At 42.7% G+C, this 19200-nt stretch overlaps 2 protein-coding genes across 2 annotated transcripts; both read right to left on the bottom strand.

Moving 5' to 3' along the window:
- Positions 1 to 622: 622 nt before the first annotated feature.
- Positions 623 to 4513, bottom strand: prkag3b (protein kinase, AMP-activated, gamma 3b non-catalytic subunit). The gene is made up of 11 exons (XM_030786129.1): positions 4492 to 4513; positions 3898 to 4013; positions 3668 to 3749; positions 2474 to 2532; positions 2224 to 2269; positions 2051 to 2105; positions 1821 to 1947; positions 1549 to 1714; positions 1354 to 1391; positions 941 to 1087; positions 623 to 739 (listed from the first exon to the last, which is right to left on the bottom strand). Exons 1-11 carry the CDS (start codon positions 4499 to 4501, stop codon positions 623 to 625), a joined length of 963 nt encoding a protein of 320 aa, XP_030641989.1. The 5' UTR covers positions 4502 to 4513.
- A 3006-nt stretch (positions 4514 to 7519) lies between these two features.
- On the bottom strand, positions 7520 to 14357 carry ttll4 (tubulin tyrosine ligase-like family, member 4). Its single transcript, XM_030786828.1, has 17 exons — positions 14345 to 14357; positions 14106 to 14169; positions 12932 to 13047; positions 12548 to 12658; positions 12375 to 12451; positions 11869 to 12063; positions 11647 to 11729; positions 11323 to 11451; positions 10960 to 11082; positions 10756 to 10854; positions 10514 to 10648; positions 10139 to 10273; positions 9892 to 9988; positions 9462 to 9672; positions 9248 to 9318; positions 8913 to 8992; positions 7520 to 7934 (listed from the first exon to the last, which is right to left on the bottom strand). The coding sequence occupies exons 3-17, from the start codon at positions 13032 to 13034 to the stop codon at positions 7733 to 7735; spliced, it is 1851 nt and encodes a 616-aa protein (XP_030642688.1). The 5' UTR covers positions 13035 to 13047; positions 14106 to 14169; positions 14345 to 14357; the 3' UTR covers positions 7520 to 7732.
- Positions 14358 to 19200: the final 4843 nt, after the last annotated feature.

Genomic DNA, 19200 nt, shown 5'->3' with positions numbered 1-19200 from the left:
CTTCAGTGGTCACAGTCTGCTCAACGGTCTATCTCTGGAAAACAGAATTGTAATCAAGTCAAAACTGGTTATTGTCTCTTTTTTGAAAATGATTATTAAAATTGTATTTTTAATGCATTTTGCTCAGACATATGCATCAGTGCTGCTTGCTGAGGGTCTGGCTGTGATTATCTCTAATGCTTATGGCAGACATACAAACACCTCCTAGACCAGTACATCCCATGCAAAAGAAAAATTCAAATGGTCCAGCAAAGAGGCCTCATGTATGACCCGTTAAATACAGAGGCACCTGCATGGTCATTTCTTTAGCGGACGCTGTAAAATGATCAAGAATCACACCGACCAAGGAGATTCTTGCTTTGCTAAATGAACAGGGAGAGACCAGGGAACATAGGGGGCAGACAGTTCTCCATGCTGGTTCAGCGCAGGCAGATGGCACAGTGAACCACGAACACAGAGGCAAGCAGCAATGACAGCTATGGTTGAGAGCAATGGTTGCATCTCTGCTGATGGAACAGAGACCTGTCAAAAAAATGAGGAGGGGGTGGCGGATGGGGCACCTACCTGAATGGGGAGGGGCTGTGAGATGGTAGAATGAGGAGGGAAACACCTCCCACAGGTGCTAAGAGAAAAGGGCATCAATACCTGCTGGTGTCAAAACCAGTGCCTGGAGGAGGTCAGAGAGGGACACGATGCCCTTCACCACGTCTTCCGTATCCACCAGCACCAGACGGTGAACCTGCCAGAGTGCACACTCTGATATGACAACGCTGATTGTTGATTAATTATAATATAGATCATAATATAGATCGCCCATGGATTATAAATACAGAACTTTGTATGTAACGCAGCGTTTCATGCATATCTGTCAGCCTAAGTGACCTTAAACCACAATGTAGTAGTTTTCCATGTCTTTTCTTTCAGCTACAGTTTTGTTTACCTCTGCTTTAGCAATGCGGTCGATGATTGTCTCCAGAGTTTCGTGGGGGTAGCACTTTAACACACCCTCCACACAGCACGCACGTCCCTGAATTGCCTCACGCATTGTCATGTGCAAGTTGTTGTAGTTTTTCTGAGCAGCCAGGTTCTAAAGTCAAAATAATACACCATACAGGTATAGTTAGTCCATATCTCATAAAGAGTGAGTCTTTTATCAACAATGAGGTAAGAGAATGGATAAGGACCAGTGGTGATAGAGGGTCTGTGCCTGAGAGATCCAAACATTCACCTCAGGGTGTGATCCTGGATAAATGTTCAGGATAAATAGTCCAGGGAAACACATGCACAACTCTAGGTTCATAAAAACGTAATCAGGACAATAGAGAAATGAAGATGCTGCGGGCATCTACTTACAATCACATCAAACCTAGAGTACAGCGCCACCACCTTGCCTGGAGACAGAAAAGAAAAGTAAAGAGAACAAAGCAAAACGAAAAAGAAAGGACTGTCGAAAAGGCGAACAACAACAGGGCTAACTTTTGATGCTGTATGACAGTCTTTTAAAATATGCAGATGTCTTATCAGATATGAGATTTTTCACAAACACACCTTCGTCATTGACAACGGGAAGCGCAGATACCCGTCTCTCCACAAATGTAGTTAGCGCGTCGAAAACTGTGGCCGTTTCATGAATGGTGGCAATCTCCTGGAAGGTTCCGATGTCTGATTCTTCAATCCTTTTCTGTAAGAACCGCGGCTTTGGCACCATAGAGCCCTAAAAATGTTTTTTTTTTTTTTTTTAACAAGAAGTACTGTCAAATTCTTAGGTATCAGAATATCACTGACAATAAGCAATGAGAGTGCTCTAAGAGGGTTCTCACAAAGATGTGCAGAAACTTGAGGATCCGTTTGTGCGTCAGTATATACAGGACGTTCCCGGACTCAGGGTCAATTACAGGCAGTCGGTGAATTTTATTCTTCAGTAAAGAATAGATGGCATCAAAGAGGCTGAATGGGAAACAGGGCAATATTTTCACTCTGTGTTGGTAGAGACACAGAGAGAAAGAGAGAGAGAGAGAGAGAGAGAGCGATGATACGGAAAAGGAATTACCTGGAGTCAGGTGCAATGCTGATCAGGGAGTTGATAGAATATTGCAAATAGACCTCTGGAATCAGAGAAAAGAGAAAAATACACAGCGATACATGAAATACATTTAATGGTTGGATTCTGTGTGAGTGATCTGAATGAACCACACAAATCGTGGTTCTATACTATATACTCACGTCTCCATGTCTCTATCTTGTGCTCCTCTAACTCATAGATCTGAACCTGAGAGACACACAGGAAGATGCCACATCAGTCAGAGTCAATCATCAGTCAAGAGCTCAAGAGCCTCTTGTGTAGTTCACCATGTCTACTACCATTTTAATGAAGGTTTAATGTCACATAATTGGTCAGGACCTGGCTTATCAGAAGAAATGCTGTGGTAAGTGTCCGATGACACAGCTGCCGAGTTTAAAAGGTTACACTCACCATTGGAGATTTGTAGTACCGATGGAGAATGTTGATGAAATCTGTGATGGTGAGCATACCTTCAGAGACATGACAGAGATGTCAATCAACAAAATGTCACAGCGTCAAATACAAAAACCAGTTCTACTCAAGGAGGACCCTCAAACCGTAAAATTCTCTGGTGAGAATCCTTTGGGGAGTTAATAGTGCAGAAAGTGAATTGCACCTTAGTCCTTCTCGAGTGTATCAAGTCATTATCATCACCAGCGGCCAACTGGAGCCGAACAAATGAAACCAACTCCACCAATGCCACATATGTAGAATAGTGGTATGAGACACCTTGTAGCGCATACATGAGTTTCCTGTGTGGGAGGGATTTGTTTACTCCCTGGTGCAGAGAGAGTTATTAATATCCAGAGAGAGATTAGCCCACTCTCCTGCCTGTCCCCTAGCTGATACTGTGGCTCGGGAGACCAAACTAAAGTTAGAACTCTGGCACCGCTGTAACGATGGGCATATTGCAGGATGTGTAAATCCAGCCAGTCAGGGAAGAACTGGGCTGAGATCCATTCACTGATGGGACTTCTGTCTGTCTAAGGAGCTCAGATTTGAATACCATATGGAACATGCTCTGTATGTGTGAATACACTGCAATCCATACAAAGTGGAGGTGATTGATTAACAATAACTATATTAGGGTGAAGTGAGGATCATGCTTGAACAGTATTTCAAAAACTTCAGCGATCTAAAAAAAAAATCCTGTTTCCTTTGTAACCCCAAAGTTACACGTCAAATTAGATTACAGTACAGTAATTTAGAAATGATTGTGATGTTATTCATTAATAGTTCAGATAAACACTGCATTTATCATGTTTTATTTACCACAACCATAAAGGCACTTATCCTAAACACTTTAATATACTCTAACGGTACATTCTGGAATGTCTGTTCTGTGTTCCCATGGAATGGATGGACCTTGGACCACTCAATATCTTAAATATTGTGTATATTTATTCTTTTTTTTTTTTACTTTTTATTTTAGCTTAGCGATAATGACTTATTTGCCTGAGTGCTGGTGCAGACAGTTGAACCAAGGTTCTCAATGTTATATTGACATTACTGGATTTCAGTAATCTGATTCGGGCTCATAGTTGACCCATTGGACTTTAAAGGTTAGTCAGTACGTATTAGTGCAGCACGCTCAGGTTTACTTACCTACAAACTTCTGCAGTTTACTGTCCCATAGAGGTGCTGCCCTGACCCCGTTTGCAACCAAAGCAAAAAACGCCTTTTTCACCTGGAGGACCACAAATAGGATCTGAATGTACACCCTTCATATGGTCAACATATCAAAATATAAATGCATGTATATGTGTGTAGAATGTAGTACTATATCATAAATAATGTCCAGAGTGGTGAATATATATGTGGGCTTCTGATCTAACCTGGAGTGTTGTGTCAAAGATGACCAGTTTGGAGCTGGTTGGAATGGCATCATAGCAGCAGTGTTCCATCATAAACTTGGTGTAGATGTGTGTATCGGGATCCAAAGCTAAGCCTGGGAGGGCAGACAGGGGAAAGAGGACCCTGCTACAGGACAGTCAGTGTACAGTCACCTCCTAAAACACTGCTATGCTATACTTTTGATTTGGGCTGCACAACTTAAACCCCAGAATCCAGATGTCTTGCCGTTTTCTGTACCCACCGATCACAATGTGTCTGTAGCCAGAGTGGTCACATCCATTCATTGTTTTTCAGGTGAATATGTGCTAATTATTGGTGAAAAGCAGCAAGACTCTTGACTCATTAGGACCAAACCTGTGTAACCCTGCTCTAGGCTCAGGTTCTGCATATACAATATGACTCGCGCAAAATAAATAAATAAATAAAAAATAAAAATAAAAAAACAACAAAGAATGTTACATTCACTGATAACATCTCGAAAATGCCTCCCTGTCTGGCCGCATTTACATTGTGGTTGAATAGAATAAGAGTGATAAACATGCAAGAATACTCACCTATAGAATGAGAGCTGCAGATGGTCTTCATGGTGAGCCCCTCATCCTGAAACACATCCTCCTAAAAGCAAAAAGTCACAGCGGAATGGTCAGAGAAATTCGCACAAACACTAACAGAGACTGTCGGACAGTCTCAGTACACAGATATCTTTGGCAGTTACTTTCAGTATATCTCAAAACTATGTGAAACATTACACAATATAACAATTGTAATTTCACCAGTATTCCACACTGTTTTGCCAACAGCTGGAAGTCACTGTCAAACTTGCTGATAAAATCATTTTGAGTTTCTGGAAACAATGAATTCGTTGTCGGCTTTCTCAGTGTTTCCATGGCTGTTTTCATTTAAAGTACTTATTTTTCATGTATATGTTCATGTATTCATATAGATCCACTGTCGCCATGGATACTAAAAACCTAGAAAGCATTTACCAGCCTAAGGTTCAGAGTCTGCTTTTAAGCTTTCTCTGCTCCTATCCAGGAAAGCAACAGCTGACAGACTGTAATAAATCAGTTGTGATTTCCATAGTTATGAACTCTTTGTTTCATCCACCTCAAAAACCTCACTGTTTCATAATTCCTGTCAGTTCTTCTCTAAGGTTCCTTACAAACATTTGAGGACAAAAGAAACTGCCAAATCCAAGCAACCACGATACGGTACACTTGTTTAGTGCTAATAACAACATGAGTTTGTTACATTTGCCTTTACTTCCTCAGCACAATCCATAACCTTTTAATACGTGTTTGTCAGTGGTCATACATTACAATCACTCAACTGTAAATGTACCCACAAATAAACAGTAAGCTTGTAAACACGCCTACATCTCCATGTCCATATGTGCCCCTACCTCTGTGAGTGGCTCCATGGCAGGTGTATGTTGAGAGAACAGAGGGAGAGTCAAGTGCGTTGCAGGACACCAGACAGTTTCACGGGGCTGCCCCGTCCCGTCCTGAGCGCATGTTTCGACTGAGCCGCGGTCCCACAGAGGCGAGGGAGCTAAATCAGGAGGGCGAGCTGGTCCAGGCATGCAGGGCACAGGCCTCGATTTTTTTGGGGGGGGGGGGGAGGGGACGCCGCAGATGTTGTTGCAGTTAAGCATAGTGTGTACACATCAACACTGAAGCCACACCCACCAACAGAACAGTCCAGCCCATCCAGAAGGAAAAAAAAAAAAAAAAAGCAAACCAAAGCAACCAGGCTACAGGGCTCATGTTCGTTCACAGGAGCTGAAATGTCTGTTTTGAACTGAGGTGTAAGATATGTGAGAAAAATAGAAAGTCTGTATGTGTAAAACTCTGTATCATCTCTTGGAAAGCGGAAATGGAAAAAAAGTTATAAAAACAGATTCAGCACAGACATGACACCATAAGAAGTATAACTGGAATTTTACAGTTTTGGACCTGTAAAAAAAAAGAAAAGAAAAGAAAACAAACAAACAAAAATAAATAAATAAATAAATACAAGCTTAAAGAAAATGATGTCAGTGAGTGAACTTATGCACTTGGAATTCAGATCAGCGAAGCCCCAGCTATGCTTTGCATGTTGACTGACTGACTATCAGTGGACCTTAAGCACTCTTCTCTTTAAGATGTACTGCTCTGCCACTTCCTGCAGAAGTCAGCGTTTGAGTCTCAGCGTGCCATCACAGATGGGGTTATTTTTACCTGCTGTGACCTAATGGCTATGTAGCCATATTCTATTAGCACACAGCGTCTCTCTCTTTCTTGCTTAAAAGATCTGTCAGAGAGACTGCACAATGCGTCAAATTCCTCTGACTAAACTGGGATTATAACGACTGCATTTACTGTCCGGGCGATGCGGAAATCTATCTCGGTGTACTCCGCTTCTATTTCGGTAGCACCTCATCTTCACACATTCCAAACAATTACATATGTGTAGAAAGACAATGCGGTGTGTTGTCTTACACGGCAGAACCATAACCACAATACTAAGGGGTCTGGGGAGGTGAACTTCACAGTCATGGGCATGAAATACACAGCCTAATTTTCCACAGCTGATGCTCTGTTGAAATACCAGCAGTTACACAACTCAAACCAAATGCCACTGAACACTCCCAGACCCCGCAGCAGTTGCTATATCCTCAAAATAACCCCTAACACTAAAGAGTCTTTTATGCCAGTGTGTCTAAAAAACCTTGAGATGTTTCCAAGTAGGTTACGCAGACCTATTGCACCACTGCCTAGGACTACTGACATAAAACAGCAGTTTTTGTGCATATTTCTAATAACCTACATTTTCCCCCCCAGAAACAAGCATTATTCAATTGCTAGTAATAAAGTTTGTTTCTTTACAGGAACTCACCTTTACCAAATTAAAGCAATGTAAACTTGGTTTTTGAAAGATCTGTTTTCAGTGACTACCTGCTATGAACATCCAAAAAGATAAGACTAAAAGATCTAGATGTTGAAATGGTAACTAGCACTTAAGATGAGGATTTCAGAGATTAGCAATGGGTTGCTGAATTATTTTCTTATCATACATCTTTAAATAAACAAAAAAGTGGTGATAAAAAAAGACAAGCAATCAACAAATTATTTCAAAAAACAATTTTAATAAGAAACCTTAAACCCGAGCAGTTGCATCCTTTGAAAAAGGAAAGCAATTATCGTTTAATGATCAATTTCACTCCTGAATTAAGACAGCTCTGGTCATTCAATGTATTTTACACAATTTATATATTAGGAAAATAGCATATCTAAAATGACTAGCCAAACAGATGCATATACCAAACTCACAGTGGTTATACATGAAATGTAAACAAACCACAGAAGGCAATCTGTTTGGCTCATGTTCCTCTGTGGATGAGGTTTCATGCAAGAGGCAAAATTTCAGTCCTGGGTTTCAAAAAGGCTTGCATATATAAATACAATGTATAAATATGCATTTAAATATATCTGCCTGTCTGGTCCAGGGACAAAACCTATGTTCTTAGAAAGCCCCTAGAACGATCTCTTGAGCTTCAAAAAAGAATAATCAGTTTGGCCAGTTCTACTTGTTAAACTCCTCTTCTAAATGACACTTCTCCTTTTCTCTCACTCCTCCCACTACTCACATAACAAAGGGGTAATATAACCCTCTCTGAGGAGAGAAAGAGAGAGCAGAAGAAGAAGTGTGTATGTTAGTGCAGCTGTCTGAGCAGGGAATGCACACAACATCCCTGTGCCAAATCCTGAGTGTGCATCCTTGTGCGTTAGATGGAAGATCTGGATGTTTTCGGTGTAGCAGCTGTGAGGGCAGCGGTCACAGGAGGTCTCCAGTCTGCAGACTGTCACTGGCGAGGCTGGGCGTGGAACTGGAGGAGAGGCTAGGGCTGGGACTGGGGTCGTCCGATCCCAGGAGCGTGATGACGGGCAGACTGGAGGTGACAGACTGAACCTCATGGTCAGACAAGTACTCATCATCACCCGGGAGATACCTCAGATACTGACTACTGACCATCACACTGAAAGAGAGAGAGAGAGATTCAAACATCTGAGATATATATATATATATATATACATACACATACACACACACACACACACACACACACACACACATATATATATATATATATATATGGGGTGTAACGATATGTGTATTTGTCCTGAAACATCATGGTATGGATGTTACCATTCGGTACATGCAGTCGTACGGAGAATACGCGGTAGCCTATGTGCGAAGATTGATGAACGTAATGCGGAACCAGATTTCACAAGCGCGAGTCTCTCATTTCACTCTCTCATAGTTGGTTTGTTCTCACCTCTCTAAGGTTTGGGATCTGACTGCGGTGCAAACATGTGACGACATAAGTTTTCAAGGGCCTTATGTCCTTGTTTACCAGTACATTGTGGTAAGAAGTAAACCACATTTCTTAACGAATAATAGATGGCAATGCTGGCTGTCAATAGCCTACGATTGGCGACACGCTCCTGTAGGCGGCCATGTGCAACAGTGTCATCACAAACACATGGAATTCAGAAGGGGCTGTAGAAAGGTTTGTTTTCTTCACACAGATTGCACGGCTGTAGGAGGAGAATGCATGTTTTCATACTTTGATAATGTTTCCATAGCACATTCATCTCAGTGAATTGAAAAGGGCAAAGGGGGGGGGGGAGTATACGACACTAGGTGGGACAAACTGTAACTTGCACTTCTGTCTGTTCAAAATAAATGAAAGAAACTTGCATTTGGGGGTTTTTGTTGCTTTTTTCCCCCATTGTACCGAACTCGTACCATGCCAAGATATCCAAACCATGGTGTGAACATGAACCGTGACTTCTGTGTACCGTTACACCCCTAATATATATACATATACACACATATACACTCGAGAGCACATGTTGTTGTTAATTTAAAGACTCTGGCCATCAGAAAACAGCATACAGAAGAGAACTTTTCTGTGTTATGAGGGTGTTAAAATATGTGTGACAGGACAAACCTTGATCTTGTCAACTCTGACTTAGGGGATGGGGCGATGGGGGTGTCACTCTTGTGTCCAGTGTAGGGCTTGGAAGACCACTGAGTCATTAAAAAAAGAAAAAAGAAAAAGAACATGGGATTCACGCTGCAGCATTTCCAAATACAGGAAGCTTGTAAGATTTTACAGCTCTTTGTACATTCAAAACATCCTGTTAGTTTGTGGTTAAACCATTATCATAGACAAAGACCTCAAAAATCAGTTGATCAGATCAGCGCCAGAACACAAAGATCTGGCTCTTTCTCTTTTCAGGGTAATGTAAGATGCAACTGACCCACTCGCTGTCATACACTCACATGATGGGCGGAGTCAAGCAGGTTCCCCAGGTGAACTCCTTTCTGACAGACACTCCGCAGTAGATTTATACCTGCGCAAAACAGTGAGGAATTTCAACGGCGGCAGGCTTTGATGACTTAAACACACACACACACACACGAACGCACATCTGTATACACCCTGGCCCAAAAACACACACAGGTGACGCACGCGGTCACTGACTGACACACTGACCCTTGCTCCTGTTTGGCCAGTACTTCTGTTCCCACTGGTCGAGCAGGATGTTGAGGTAGCGCGGTTGCTCAAAGAAGCGCAGATATCGTGAGGAGGAGGGAGAGGGGAAAACCCGCTCAAACTCGCCCTGTCGGCTAAACTCGTCCTCGCTCTCGGCTAAAACCCGCACGTCGTCCGGGGTCAGGACGTCCAGCACTGTGGAGTAGAAGTCCTAAATACACACATCAACAAACCTGTCAGTACAACACGACATAGAAAAAGGATGCAGCTCAGACTTACAGTAAAACAGGATACTTAAGGCATGCACATATATGTACACACACACACACACACACACACACACACACACACACACACCCTAGGTATAATCGCCAAAGGCACACAACCTTAAGGTTTTTGACGAAAAGAAAAAAAAAAATTGTTTGCTCACCTGGTCTCCAAAGCGCTGGCTAAGGTAGAAGGCACGCTTGACCTTCTCATCAGTGGACAGGTCAGGTTTGGATCTCTCTCTTATTCCTCCACAGAGACTGAAAACAACATAAAATTCTTTTATGCTCACTGGTGTAAACACATACTGTCAAACACATGCAGTAATAACTTGTAATACACGCATCAATAAACTCAAAAATTCAATACGGTACAGTTAAATAGTATCAGAGTGAAATACCAGATCTGACCTGCTGGTGGAGCTGCTGGCACTACTTGAAGGGAGAAGGTCTTCCATTTGGGGCAGCACAAACCCAGCCAAATTCAACAAATCCCGGATCATCTGACCCTTGATGCTCACGTCCAGAGCCGTGTTAGAGTGCAGGCTAAGACACAGAGAAAAAGAGTTAGTCCTGCTGGAGGAAGAACACATTTGCTTTTCTCAGGAGAGCTTATTACTGATTTCTTTAAATGTTTTGCCAAGCATTAACATCTGGGCAGCTTGAGGCCGGAATGCCTGTTGTCCATTCATATTTGAACATTTGAAATGCCAGGTTCACTGTTATGAAATAGATTAGGATACTGAGAAAAAGGGGCTTTGGGTTCTTTAGAAGAGTCGATCGTACCTTGGTGAGATGTTGACCTCTAGCACCCAGGGCTTTAGTTTCTCGTCCAGCATAATGTCAAAACCAAAGAGCTCGTGACAGCTGTACGGAGAACGCACGTGCATCTTCATGAGAGTGTTCACGTACGGGTCCGACCTGCAAACACAGCGACGCGCACACGCAGTCACGTATCGGGTCAGGAGCCCAGGCAACGGAGCAGACGAACAACATAAACACCGTTAGGCCTAGAGAGAGTCACTCACGCGATGATGGTTTTAATGACCATGTCTTTGATCTTCTCCCAAATCAGTGTGGTGTTTATTCCCTTAGATCCCAGGTACTGCCACAGGGCCCTCAGAGCCCTGAGAGAGATAAAATGCGCTGTCAGTACGCTCCGTCACACTCCGTCGGCCAAACGACGGCCGCTTACCTTACGCCGGCCAGTGAAAACATCTGCTTTCTCTTACCACTTGTGTCCCTGGCAAGCCTTGTCGTCACTGTTGCTCTGGTACTCTGAGTTCTTCTTGTTCACGCTGTAGTTGGTGAGGTGCATGAATTTGTTGCCGAGGCTTTTCATGGAGGAGGAATATCTGGATCGAACGGAGGAAAAAAAAAAAGAGCGTTCATGTTGACGGTTATTATTATGTTATTATTTTTATGTGTAATGTTATTATATTATATTGTATGATGAACCCAGGAATTTAATGATTAAATGCTATTTCTTAACATTTTGATTGAGACAGATCTTAGGTCAATATCTTAATTGACTTTTGACTGTGGAGGCATGAATGTCTTGACAAGTGCGGCCCTGAAATATCTGGACAACTCACTTGCAGCTTGCGAAACGAACAAGCCCATCGTTGAAGATGTAAATGCGGAGAGGGTCGTACGAGGTCACATACACATAGATGCGCAGGTCAAACTTATTACCGCTGATGAGGTAGGGCTTGTGTAGGTATCTGTGAAACGTAACCAAAGCAAAAAGATCTCCCAGTAAAATAAACAAAAACAAAACAAAAACAAAAAAAACCCTTCTGCAATAAAGTAAGCCTCAGCTGTAACAATACATCTAGTGTTTATGTGAGCTCTCAGAGCAGCTGTACTGGTGCTCAGTGGAATGCGTCAACTGAGTGGAATCGGTGTTCGTAACTCACTTTTGCACGAGCAGAGGTCTCTTGCGTGGCATTTGACTCCATTTGTGAATAACTTGGATTCCAATCCCTCGAGCCGATGCGGGCTAATTTAAAATGAAACCAAAACTCTTCTTTAGTCCAATGAGGGGAAGAAAAAAAAGAAAAAATAGGGCAGAACCCAAAAAAAAAAAAGAAAAAAAAAAAAGAACATGCATGGTGTGTCTTGAGGATAGGAGACAGTACCGGTTTAATGATCCATTTCTGTCTGTTGCCTCCGTCCTCCCAGGCCTTCCTCAGTAACTTGATGTCCTGTGGTAGCACAAAGGTCCGTGGGAAAAAATTGAACTCCCGTTTGCCGAAGCGAGCCTGCATCTTAGACAGATTCCTCCACAGCCGATCCTTCCGGCCAATCTGGAAAGATCCTGGAAAGTGGTTCAGCTGCCAAAGAAACAAACTTTAGTTAGGAAGAATAACCCAACATGTTTAAACATTACTAGAACCGCACTGCCAGTGTTTATGTCTACAGTCATTTTAACTGTAGTTTTCTTCTCTGTTCTCATGACTTCTCAGCGTCGTCAATCAAACTAATCAAAGCACCTTTAAATCGGCACCACACAACTCCCATTCTGTTCTAAAGTAGCAACACTGACTTCTATAAACACATCACTGACTACACGTTAAGTGCATGCGGATAAATAGGAGAAACCAAGGCCCACAGCAGACAACTCCAGCGCTACGAGGAACTTTACCTTCTGATATTCTCTAATAGCCTTGAACCCAGGTGACTTCATATGGTGTCCCCAACATCCCAGCCAATCATAGCTTTCTGAAACAGAGACAGATATAACAAATAAGCCAATGGGCCAGCGGCACAGGAGACACACGAGGTTAATGTAGAGTCAAGACACTGTTTGACACTCACTCTTGGTGGCCTTGAAGTGAGACCTGGCGATGGTGTGTTTGACAATGTTTGGTGTGACCGTACTCATCTTCCATTTGAGCATGCCGGCCATCTCCGGGGGCAACTGCTCAACTGTACCACAGATAAAAATTAAAGTAAGTAAATAAATAAATCTAACACGGCTCAAGAGTAGGCACAAACGACAAACTTTCAAACTTTTACTTCTTTAAACGTTTCTTTAGATCACCTGTTTAATTGCACCATATAAATGAACATAATGAAACCATTTGGTGTTTCAGAATTTTAAAAAAAAAAAAAAAGAAAAAAAAAAGAAAAAGGGAAAAACTACGCCCTGAAAACTGAGGTGAAAAGTCTGATTTGAAGGCAGAAGGGATGTTTGTGTACCTCTCTCGTTGGCAGTGCTGAAGTAAAGTGTTGGCTGCATGAGTGGGAAAAGGCTTGGTACCAGGGCTGGTTTCACCACACAAGCCTCCTCCTCCTGACACATGGGCTCCTCAACACTTAAAAACACACACGTACGCACACACACACACACACACACACACACACACACACACACACAAATACATCATCAAGACTAACTGCAATTATATTTCCATTTAAACGAGAAATACAAGTTTTAAGAGTCATCCTATTTTGAAAACACATTAACATTTACTACAGGCTCAAAGTGTCCACATTCTTCATTCACAAGCCAAAGATAAAATGACGTGAATGGCGTTCTTGTGATAATACCAAGCACTTCACATGTCGCAAAACATCAACAAATAGGATTTCACTTTACAAAAACAAGCACAAAACACACTGAAGAGCTGAGTTCACTTTTGACCAATACCTATTACCAAAGCCAGACACATTTCATAACCTGCCAATCCCCACACAGCCTGAGAAAAATGATTAAGCAACACAATCAGTGTATCAGCGAACAGAATTTAACTCACACGATGGTCATGTATGTACGCTTTCCTTCTCTCCTTAGGGTTTAAAATGGGGGCTTACTCTCCCAGTGAGCCGCATTGATTTTCAGGTAATACTGAACATGGGCCTTGACTTTGGGGAGGAAAAAAAAAAAAAGCAAAACAAAAAAAACCCCATTCAAACACCCAGATGAACTGGGACGTCATGTGAATGACAATAGTCCCAAAGATCCAGCACAATGAAGCCAAAGACTCATGTTCCCATTATGGAGGGATAGTTCCACTTTTATCAGGGATTCACAATTGGAGAGCTTTCTATTGGCCTCTACAGCCTTTCACAGTCAGCAACCACCAGAACAGCAACAAAAAGCAAAGCTTCAACTCCGCTCTGCTACAGTCATGGTCATGTCAGGTGACCAAGTGACAACTTCTGAGAGACAGTTCCACAGCCATCCAGCTAAAATGGAGAGTGGACTGGGTTCTTTAAAGTTTCAGCCCTTGTTTTGTGTGTGTGTGTGTGTGTGTGTGTGTTGGAGTGGGACAGGTTTTCAAATGCAGTACTGCAAGTAATACACAAAACACACTCTCACACTTGAGCAAAGGAGGATAAAGCACAAAATAAGAGAAAGGATTAAAATTACTTTGGTAGAGCTGACACAGATGTGATGGAGGCGTCGTCAATAACGGAGGAGCAATCAGACCCATCTGAGGAGGCAGGAAACAATACAAAGACCAAAAAATAAAAAAAAAAACACATTAGGCACAAGCAACTGGTATACAAAAAATATCTGGACAACAGCTTTAAATGTATCACTACAGGAACCGGAGATTCAGCACCGAGGCGCCAGTCTCTGTCAAATGAGGAGAGAACAACAGTTACCATTGTTATCGCCGCTGCAGTCATTTTCCAGCTCGTCGGGAAGATCGTCTTCCTCGCCATCCTGTGGCGCGGTGGCACTCTCCTGACTGAAAGGACACGGCACAAGTCACAACAAACATGTTACCCAGCACACAAACTTCTCCCCATTCATCAAAAGCACTCTTTCAGAGTCAAAATCTAAATGTGGGAAACTCATAATTGGCAAGAAGAAGAGAAATCATGTAACCATCCAATATTGACAGACAACATGGAAGGACTACACGCTGCTGTCTTTCAGAGAAGAGTCAAGAGTAGACTTGTAACATAGGACAGTGTTGTGTCTGTTGTAAGTCATGAGGAAGCCACTGAGATAAATTTCACATTCGCAGGCTGTGGATAATACATCATCTATTATATTAAATAATTTTGCTTTGGAAAAGCAGAAACTCACCTCCGAAGGTCAGCACCCTCCTCCTTTTCCTCTTGTGGGATAGGGGATGGACTCTGGTCCACTGGCAACTCACGCCAGCTTTCCTTGGTTAGATGTATGGCAGATATCTGGTTTGTTACGGTGTAAACAGAGGGAGATTGAGGAGAGGCCATTTCGTGCCTAGCATCCTCTGGAATGGCATGAGCGGTACTCTGGGTAACACCATTAAGAGGAGAGGTAGCAAGGTTCACGGCAGGACACCGGAAAGGGATCGTGGTATCCATGGGAACGCAGGGGGACTCTTTATTACCATTAGTACGGCAGAGTGACAAAGATTTTGCTGAAGGTGCAGAGGTGACAGAGACTGTGTTAGTCTCTGTGATCTTATTAATTAAGAGAGGGTCCAGACTAGCTTTAAGTGTTCCGCTAAGACCCTTATCAGTCTTGTTGTTCAGTTGTGCACCATTCTTGGTCAGCTTACTAACTGTTGCTGTGGACTCTACCTCAGAGTTTCCATTATGAACCCCTTGAGGTTTTTCAGCAGCAATGTCACAACACTCCTCTCCAACACTGTCTTTTCCCACCACTCTCTCAGGCTGAGAAGGCTCCTGGGTGCCTAAGATATGGTTCAGCAGCACACTCGTGCGTCCGCCCTCCAAAGGCACGGTTGATTCTGTAAGCGTTGCATCTGTTTTTTTATCCTTCTTCTCTTTTCCATAGCAACAAGAAACAGGCAAAGTAGCAGAAGGCCTCAGTAGGTCTCTCGTCTCTTGGTTGGAGAGGGAAGGCACTTTGGTGGATGAAGGCTGTACAATTCCATTGGTGTTCTCTTTCAGTTTACCACTGCTCCAAGGGGAGGACTGGTTAGTAGGCATGGTCTTGTCGACCGTCAAAGAGGCCCTTTGTGACGAGGCCTTCGGCGGCGAGGGGCACGTCGGACACACTGAGAGCTGGGGAGAGAAAGCCCTTTTTCCCAACAACCCTGACTTTACCCTGAGTGAACCTAGGTGCCAGGGAGGTTGGAAACTGTGGACAATTGGCTCCAAGTGACAGGGGCTATGGCATTTACCAGGACGAGCTCTGTCCTGCTGAGTACACTTTGATACAGAACCGAACGCTCTTGAACCATTAAAGCGATTAGCACCTGCACTCAGAGCACGGCTAGGCCTTTTGGCTGGGGGGTTAGCTGCAGGCACAGGAAAGGAGGCACGTTGTGAGGAAATCCCTGAGATGCAGCAATGCTGGTCATTCAGCACTATTACATTAGGCTGGAGTGTCGCAGCCTGTCTGGAGGACACGGAGTTGTTCAAGGAATGCACTACCGCAGAGACAGCCCTGGGTGAGAGGGCTGGCAGAGGTGGCCTTCTTTTTACGTCTTCAGTTCCATTGGAGGCCATCAATTGCCATTACACATTCCTGTGGCTTGGATATTGGAGTGGACATTAATAAGGACTTGAAGCGTGGTGCCAGGGCACACCTACAATTAAGACATAGCACAACTTACACATAATACACATAACTAGATGAAAGCTAATGGTGAGGTTTGCAATTACAGACACTGAAATTGGTCCATGTGGCTTTATTTGGAGTAGTTTAAGATGTGTATATGTTCGCCTGCTGGGGGCACGTAGGCTAGATCAATTCACACTTCAGTTGCCATAGCGGTTGGAATTTCTGAGCAGGCAGTTGAATTTGACACCCTTAGACGTCAGCAATCATTCTTGGCTTTCAAGTTGGCTGTTATCCTCAGACACTTCGATGAAAAAGTTTGTTGTTCAACAAACCTTTACCCACTGCAGTCATTAGACAGTTGGTTGGGTTTTGAGAATTCAGTTCGACCAATCATTTCTGAATGGTTAACATTCACAAAAAACCGACATGTTGTTATTAAAAGTATCATAGGTTTGTTCAGTAAAGACCTTAGCTAGCTAACACATCTACCCCCCGTGAGCATTCAGTGTTAGCTAGGTAACTAAACCTGAGGACTGCAAAATTGATCTAATGATTAAGTCTGTCAATGAAACGTGTCAGTTTGATAGCCGACTTAATCTAAACAACAGCTACGTAGCTATCATGACAGTTTAATATACTTCCTATTCTAAGTATTGGTGAAAAATACTGCTGAAAGCCGAACTGTCTCATATACTAACGTGAAACGAACTCCAGCGACGTGAGCCACTGTGGTACATACCATGTGGTTTTGCATAGCTAAACCAGCTAAGGGTTTTCAAGGGGCTAACAAGGGGAATTTTCACTGTTACAGTCAGTACTAACCAGTATCAAAAGAGCATGGTTGCAAACCACTGTTATGCTTTTGTTGATCTATATACGTTGTTCCACTGCTGACTGTCTGCGATAATATGTTAAGCCTAATAGCAGGAATTGGTTGGCTAACTTACCAACACGGGCTAGCTTGCTGAAGTTGCCGGCAAGGGCTGATGCTGGCATGCGATAACAGGCCTTGCGTCCCGGATATGTAAATGATTGAAAGAACATTTTCTTGAGCTTGATTCGAATAACTCCAAGCATTGTAGGACACTAACGAGAGGCCGAGAACTACTTCGTTTTATCTGAAGGTAAGGCTAATTTACATTACCTGATCAAAGCGCCAGATCCCGCTCCACTTGCTCTGTCATATGTCCCTCCCCAAGCCAAGTCTCGTTCATAGACCCCGCTTCATTCACTGTCGCCTTGTTCACTATCTGTGCTACTGCTGCCTCCTAGCAACCGTAAAGAAACAACTACAGAATATGGCCCAGCCGCGTTTCTCTATGAGCCAAGTATGTGTATAGTTATGTATCCGCGACTCGACCAGTGGGAACAAATTTCATAATGGCACGATCTCAGTTTACCCAGTGTTCAGCTGCTGACTTTAACAAATCTGTTGTCAAATTTTGAAGATCCCTCTTTAGATTCCAAATAAGAGGGACGCGTTATTTTGTTTTCAAGGATTTTGTGAGAAATGCTCAAATAGATTCGATCTAACCTACACCAGGAAAAGCGGTGCAGCGTTAAAAATAAACACACATAAAACATTGCACAGTTGTATGGGTTCTTTGCAATGCGTGGTCTAACAGTTTTAGTCTAAAACGTTTGAGTTTAAATTCACAGGTCTCATGATATCATCTCATCTCTCTGTAATCCATGTGGTGACTGACAGCCCAACAATAAAACTAATTCAATTTGCCCCTAATTATTCAACACACCCTAAAACCAGAATCAAGTAACCAAGCCCTGTGGTCTCACATTCACCTAGAATTAAAAATGCATTGTGACAAACCACTTGCAATTCAAACTGTGAGTAGGTCAGAGCCGCTGTGCCATTATCGGCTGACAGACTTTCTTTGTGAACAATGCCAACAAAGTAGTGTGAAGACATATTCTGTCCACCCTTCTCCCACCTCTGTCAGGTTACTTTACACTGGATTCTGCGTTATCACTTGTCCATGCTTAGAGTATGCTCAATTCTAATCTTAAACAAGCTGTATAATCAAGCATGCATTCTTACAGTTTCAGATTCGATGTATGGCATTTTGGAACCTGGTCAACATGGCCACAGTGGTGAAAGATTAGAATAGCGTTTCCCTCCAAGACGACTGGCATCTCTCAGTTGCTATGCTAAAAAATGTTCAATCACTACATTGGAAAAAAATAGTGTTTGTGGTTAGAAGTATCCAGGCACTTCAGATACTCAAAGCTTGAAAAGATCTAATCGGCACAGGCCATCATAAACAGCAACAATATTGAAGTAGTACTGAAATGTAGGTTGGAAGAATATTTTGTTGTTTTGCTTTTTCATTGTTAGAACTTGACTATAAATGTTTCCTAAAAGACTACTTACAGAGTTCTGAGAGATGCAGTCTCTGTGGTCTGCTAAACAGAAAATAAGGGAGAGAGGAAAAAAAGGAATCAGCATTATATTTAGAGGTTACTCTTAACAATGTTTCACATATGAACACAACTCCACCAGAGAACAGGATACCACTGATACCAGTTAAGAAAACGATAGCGTTGTCTTTACGCCAGATTGTGTTACTTAATTAACTGTCATTCACATCAGGAGAAGGATGTCGGTGTGGCTGTCTTGCCTTAGTGAGAATGTGAGTGTCGTCCTCCAGGGGGCATGCCATGACTAATTGCCAGTCAACTGTGTGTTGACATGCTCTTAGCAACCTCTTACTTGGCAATAAATCAAGCACACTATCAGTTTGAACAAGCTGTCTTCTCATAAAATCCTGATATGATGATGCTTTTGATGTATTCTAGACATGACGTTCTCATTAGGTGAAAAAAAAATACATTGAAAAGAACTGGATAACGAATCCCAGTCTGCTACTGTGTGTACAGAGCATGAGAGGTGACTAATTTGTGCATTTTGTGGTTATTTTGTACATAGACATATAGGCTGCCCCGAGTTTTGTTGATTGTTTTACTGTTGCTTAGCTAA

The sequence above is a fragment of the Chanos chanos genome, chromosome 10 (genome assembly GCF_902362185.1).
Source record: "Chanos chanos chromosome 10, fChaCha1.1, whole genome shotgun sequence".
Classification (NCBI taxonomy): Eukaryota; Metazoa; Chordata; class Actinopteri; order Gonorynchiformes; family Chanidae; genus Chanos; species Chanos chanos.
Note: the sequence above shows the minus strand (reverse complement) of the source record. Positions and strands in the feature narration are given on the sequence as shown.

What these genes read in the sequence shown, in the direction of transcription:
- prkag3b (XM_030786129.1), bottom strand. An exon ending in TAAACTGCAGAAGTTTGTAG is followed by an intron (nt 2,533 to 3,667) that starts GTAAGTAAACCT and finishes ATGTCTCTGAAG; the next exon opens with GTATGCTCACCATCACAGAT. An exon ending in CAAGATAGAGACATGGAGAC is followed by an intron (nt 2,106 to 2,223) that starts GTGAGTATATAG and finishes CTCTGATTCCAG; the next exon opens with AGGTCTATTTGCAATATTCT.
- ttll4 (XM_030786828.1), bottom strand. Translation starts at nt 13,034, where the DNA reads ATGTGTCAGGAGGAGGAGGCTTGTGTGGTGAAACCAGCCCTGGTACCA. An exon ending in CAGCACTGCCAACGAGAGAG is followed by an intron (nt 12,659 to 12,931) that starts GTACACAAACAT and finishes TCTGTGGTACAG; the next exon opens with TTGAGCAGTTGCCCCCGGAG. An exon ending in GCTTGCCAGGGACACAAGTG is followed by an intron (nt 10,855 to 10,959) that starts GTAAGAGAAAGC and finishes TATCTCTCTCAG; the next exon opens with GGCTCTGAGGGCCCTGTGGC.